This window comes from Propithecus coquereli, unplaced genomic scaffold (assembly GCF_000956105.1).
Source record: "Propithecus coquereli isolate 6110/MARCELLA unplaced genomic scaffold, Pcoq_1.0 Scaffold831, whole genome shotgun sequence".
NCBI classification, from domain to species: domain Eukaryota; kingdom Metazoa; phylum Chordata; class Mammalia; order Primates; family Indriidae; genus Propithecus; species Propithecus coquereli.
The window spans coordinates 48,481-53,612 of NW_012154519.1; the positions used below are offsets into that span (position 1 = coordinate 48,481).

At 48.0% G+C, this 5,132-nt stretch overlaps 1 gene segment (V, D, J or C); it reads right to left on the bottom strand.

The window, feature by feature from the left end:
* Positions 1-2,164: 2,164 nt before the first annotated feature.
* LOC105825922 overlaps positions 2,165-5,132 on the bottom strand; it is a 9,438-nt gene continuing 6,470 nt past the window's right edge. The window contains 2 exon segments of the V gene segment in view: positions 2,165-2,595; positions 2,700-2,760. Of these exon segments, the coding sequence occupies positions 2,165-2,595; positions 2,700-2,760 (492 nt within the window).

Consider the following 5,132-nt stretch of genomic DNA (forward strand, 5'->3'; position numbering starts at 1 on the left):
TGTCGGAATCCCCACCGCACTCAGTGCAGTGACCGTGCGCCAGGCTATCAGAGACAAAACCACAATGGCCCCTACTTCTGTCTATCACCGCCTCATTCCCAAATGATCAGAAGCTGCCATCATCCATCATTTCCAAACAGATTCCGAATGTTATTTCAAAATAGCTGTCACTTCTGCACGTCTACATGAGCTTTTCCTCACCTGGCCCACATCATCTTCATAGCACATCACGCCACTATCACACGGTTCTGGGGAAGCAGAGACATGACATCACCCCATGGCATTTGCTCCCACACACAAATGCCGCCCTCCAGTAGCCTGGAGACGCTGGGATGTGTGTGCAGCGGGAGAGAGTCCGAGGGTGGATGCTCTCATATTCCCCACGTAGGTGAGCATGAGGGTCTGAGGCCAAAATATACACCTGGAGAAAGAGACCAGCAGTTGCAGGTCTTGTAAGGTGGATTTAGTGTAAACACTGACACTGGTGCCCACCCCTAACACTCTGACTTTCTGATCTGAATAAAAAGAACTGAAATATTCACACCATTATTTCTGTCACTGAACATTGAAGATGCCCAGAAGCCGTGAGAGAGCAGCTGGAGCTGCTGGAGAGGTCTGTATATTTCCAAGCAGGGACCAGTTTGCATGTGATCTGCATGTAGACATGGATGGAAAGACTTGAGGAATATAAAATGTGTGGCCTGCGAGTGTTTCCTCCCATCTGTAGGTTTTCTGTTTGCTCTCTTGACAGTGTCCTTGGCTGTGCAGAAGCTTCTTAATTTGATCAGGTCCCATTTACTTATTTTTGTTGTTGCTGTGATTGCCTTTGGGGTCTGGGGGATGGACACACTTGTAGCTCTGACTTGGGCGGGGCAAATGCAATATATGTAACCTAAAGAATTGTACCCCTGTAATATTCGGAAATAAAAAAAATATGTGTAAAAAATTAAATAAGACATAAAGAAAATTATACTATTTGCATAACAGGAAAGAAACGTGGGTGGGTTTTTTGTACTGTTACATGTAAAGATATTATTTTATTTTAATTGACAAACAATGCATACGTTTAATCTCATAACACGTGTTTTCATGTATGTATACCTTGTATATTGATCAAAGTAAGAAAACCAGCATATTCCTGATCCAAAATATTTATCAGTGTTATCATTTCTTTTTTTTATTTCACAATATTATGGGTGTACAAACATTTTGGTTACATATAATGGCTTTGCCAAGCCCAAAGCAGGGCTACAGGATTGCCCCTGCCCCACACAGCTCACTCCCCATCCTACCAAGTACTTGAGGGCAGTAAGAAGTCAGAGTGTTTTAGCTGACGTCTGCCTGCTGACATCTCAAGGCCCATCCTTCATCTTCCCTGTTTGCCCCACTCATGAGAATTCTAGGAAGGAATCACAGGTGCTTTCTCTTGAGATGGCTGTCAGAGGCCCAGACCCCACCAGACCCCTCCTGGGAGTGACAGTCCCCTCCCTTCCCATCAGGGAACTGTTGTGAAAACCTGAGCCAGTCTCCCCTCCTGCCCTACAAAGCCACTTAGGACTTTCTTGGAGGCCTGCCCTGCTCTGCAGACACCTCAGTAATGGAGGGAGCAACCCTTCCCGTGTTCATTTAGTGTGTGAGTGTATGTGTGTGTTTGTGGGTGCATGTGTGTGTGCGTGTAACAACATCAGAGTCAATTTCTGCATTAAATGTTGGTGGGGTCCCTCTGTCCTTGAATTGTGTCAGATAGAATCGATGTTGTGAGCCTGGTGCTGGGACAGTGTCCACCATGGAGTCTTCCTTCTGTTGCTTAGGATACTGGCTCCCTCCTCCCCTGATGTCCTGCTGACACTTTATCGTGCTTGCTGGATAGAAGGAACGTTCACTTCCGTGTGCTCTGCTGCATTGTGTTGTCCAAGACAAAATCTGTTATCGATTTTCAGACTTATTCAGAAATGCTGATAATTTATGTACATTTGGGGAGAGGACAAAGTGACTGGAAGCCACTCTCTGCCTTTTGTGCAGGTGAGAGTATTTTCTCTCATTACCACGAACATATCTAACTCAGAGACTGCAGAGGGAAGCTCAGAATCGTGGATTCAGAGAAGTTTCCCAGAAGAAACCATTTTATGGAGAGGAAGCCACGACCCTGAGCGGAAACCAGCCCTTACCCTCCACCGGCACCTGCCCTGGACTGACTCTGCTCCTTGTGCACCGCGCGCCCCCTGGCGGCCACCCGCGACCCCGCAGGAGGTTTGTGTCTGGGCTCACACTGATGTCCCCTCACTGTGTCTTTCGCACAGTAGTACACGGCCGTGTCCTCGGCTCTCAGACTGTTCATTTGCAGAGACAGCGTGTTCTTGCTGTTGTCTCTGGAGATGGTGAATCGGCCCTTCACGGCGTCTGCGTAGTATGTGCTACCACCACCACTATTAATGCTTGAGACCCACTCCAGCCCCTTCCCTGGAGCCTGGCGGACCCAGTACATCCAGTAGCTGCTGAAGGTGAATCCGGAGGCTGCACAGGAGAGTGTCAGGGACCCCCCAGGCTGGACCAAGCCTCCCCCAGACTCCACCAGCTGCACCTCACACTGGACACCTGCAAACACAGACACATCCTGGTCACAAACTGCCACACACACCCCTGTTTCTCTCACTCACATCCACTCACACGCCCAATGTCTCTAGTTCTCCCTGAATTACCTTGTAACAGAGCAACAAGGAAAACCCAGCTGAGCCCAGACTCCATGGTGAGTCTCTGTGTTCAGTCCTGATCACCGAATGGGGACACCTGGGAATGCCGGGGCTGGGGCTCCTCTCCCAGAGCTGCAGGGTGAGGGCTGGGCTGGTTTTCATGAGCAGAGGGAGGGCCCTATTTGCATGTCCCTTGCTATATAGCATGTGCTGGGGTGGGACACCTCAGGGAGGGAAAGACCAGAGAAAAACTGCATAACTGTACTGTGAGAAATAGTTAATTCCTGTTCACCTATCTATTTACAGACACACATAAACCCTGTGCTGTAGGTGTCAAGTTTGCATGTATTTTGCAGATGTAAATGCAACCCTAGACTCATCTAGAAGTTGTGTGATATGTCCAGAAACACATATCTCGGAATAATTCATCTCAGTGTCTGGGCCATGAGGCCATCCTTGGAAGCCACTGCAGGCCAAAGCCGGACATGTCTAGGGTGCTTTCTAGAACCCTGATTCTATAATAAGAACAAAAACCAAATTTCTTGCCTGTTTTTTTTCTTAAAAATATAAAAAAATGTGGCACACAGGATTAATGCAAATAAATGAACCTAATGTTTCACTTATATTATCTATTTGTCCATCCCTCCTTCCCTACCAAATCATCTATTAGTTGTTCCTATTAACTTTAATGTGGCATAGTTGATACACAGTGGCCTTAACATAGTTAAAGTTTGCAAGTGAAAGATGCTGACAGCACCACAACCCTGTCTGTGATGTTGAGGAAGTCGATTTCCCGTGATGTTTTCACTTGTCCTTCGAAAATTCCTCCTGCTTTCCCCTTCCCTCTTCCTCCCTTTACCCAGGCAACTGCTAGTATAGCTCATAGTGTTTTAGATCCGTTTGCACTTTCTAGAGTTTATAATAGTGGAATCAGGTAGTAGGTGCTTTTTGCTTATTTTACTCACAGCACATACTGTGGGTGCAGCCACGCTGCAGTGTGTGTCAGACAGTCATTGTGGTTAATGATGGAGTGTTCTAATGGGTCATTTACAAAAAATACTTGTTTATTAATCAACTGGTTAATGTTGGGATTGTTTCCAATTCCTTCCTATTAAGGACAAAGCTTCTCTTCACCTGGGAGCAGTAGACAGCTGAGAAAAAGCTCTCCTTCTCACAGCCATAGCAACATCATCGTCATGCATAACGCACGACTGCTGAAGCTGTAGATTAGCACATTTTATTTAATATTTCAGATAATGGAAATTATGTGACAAACAACAAACCTGAAACTGGCAGAGGACCCCGGTTGGGTGCTGAGGGAGACCCACTGTGCAGTGGGTTTAGACGGCATGTTCCCCACTCGAGTTTGCATCTGTCCTGCCCTGCCCTGCAGGGGAGACTCCCAGGTTCATAGCCCAGCACCACTGGGGCAGCAGGGGCTGAACTGAACCTCCTGGGAGGGGCAGGAAAAGGTCCCAATAATCCCTCCAACCTCCCCATACATCTGGTCCAGGTGCCCGCAGGACTCTGATTGGGGCTCCATCTCACCCCCCCTTCTCTGTGACCCTGTGGAGGAGGTTGTCAGAATCTAAATGGAGTCACATATTGGAAAAAAGCCAAACAACCTATAGAATGCAGCCTGGAAAGACTGTGAAGTGAGGAGTTCATGCATAAATGCCACAGAACAAGAACTATCACTCTTCTTCACCAACTGGCACTTTGCACATGAGTGTGATTGAGGCCTGGGCACCCAGCTGGGGGTGAGGACAGTTGTTCCAGCCCTCCGACCACCCTCACCTTGCTGATTTTCCAGACCATCACCTATGGCATTCAGGGCAAGTTGCTGAAGTCAGTTTGTCTCCTGCATTTCCACATTCCTGCAGACAACGATGAACAGGGAATATGTGCTGAGGGTTTCTGAACGTCCACAGACCATTGCTCCAACCAGTATCTCGTGGTTCTGCTTTATACATTTCTGTCGACCCACCACTGTCCTCTTCAGCCACCTCTTTCCTTAGTAACCATGTAAATTCGCCCACCATGCTGGGATGAGTCCCTTCCTTCTCCCCTGCATCTGTTCCATTCTCCTTTGTATCCACCTCCCATCCTTAGTATCTCTGAGGCCCAAAGGGATCTCTGAGTGGGGAGATAAACCTATACAGCTTCTAAGGTGTTTCCTGACCTTGTACAGTAGGGGCAACTGGAGTGCAGAACCAAAAGGGCCTCCCTGTGTCCCAGCCGTCTCCCGTGGCCTGGACAAGGTGCGTAACACGTGATCACGACCCCAACTCCATAAAGCCACGTCAGCAGGACTTGGGTGTGTGGAATCAGTTCTCCATCTGGAGAGTCCGCTTCACTCTTCAAAGGAAGTAACTTACCTTACGGGGTCAGCAGTCTGTTACCTCCTGTACCGGGTCAGTTATCCCAGCAGGAACAACGTGC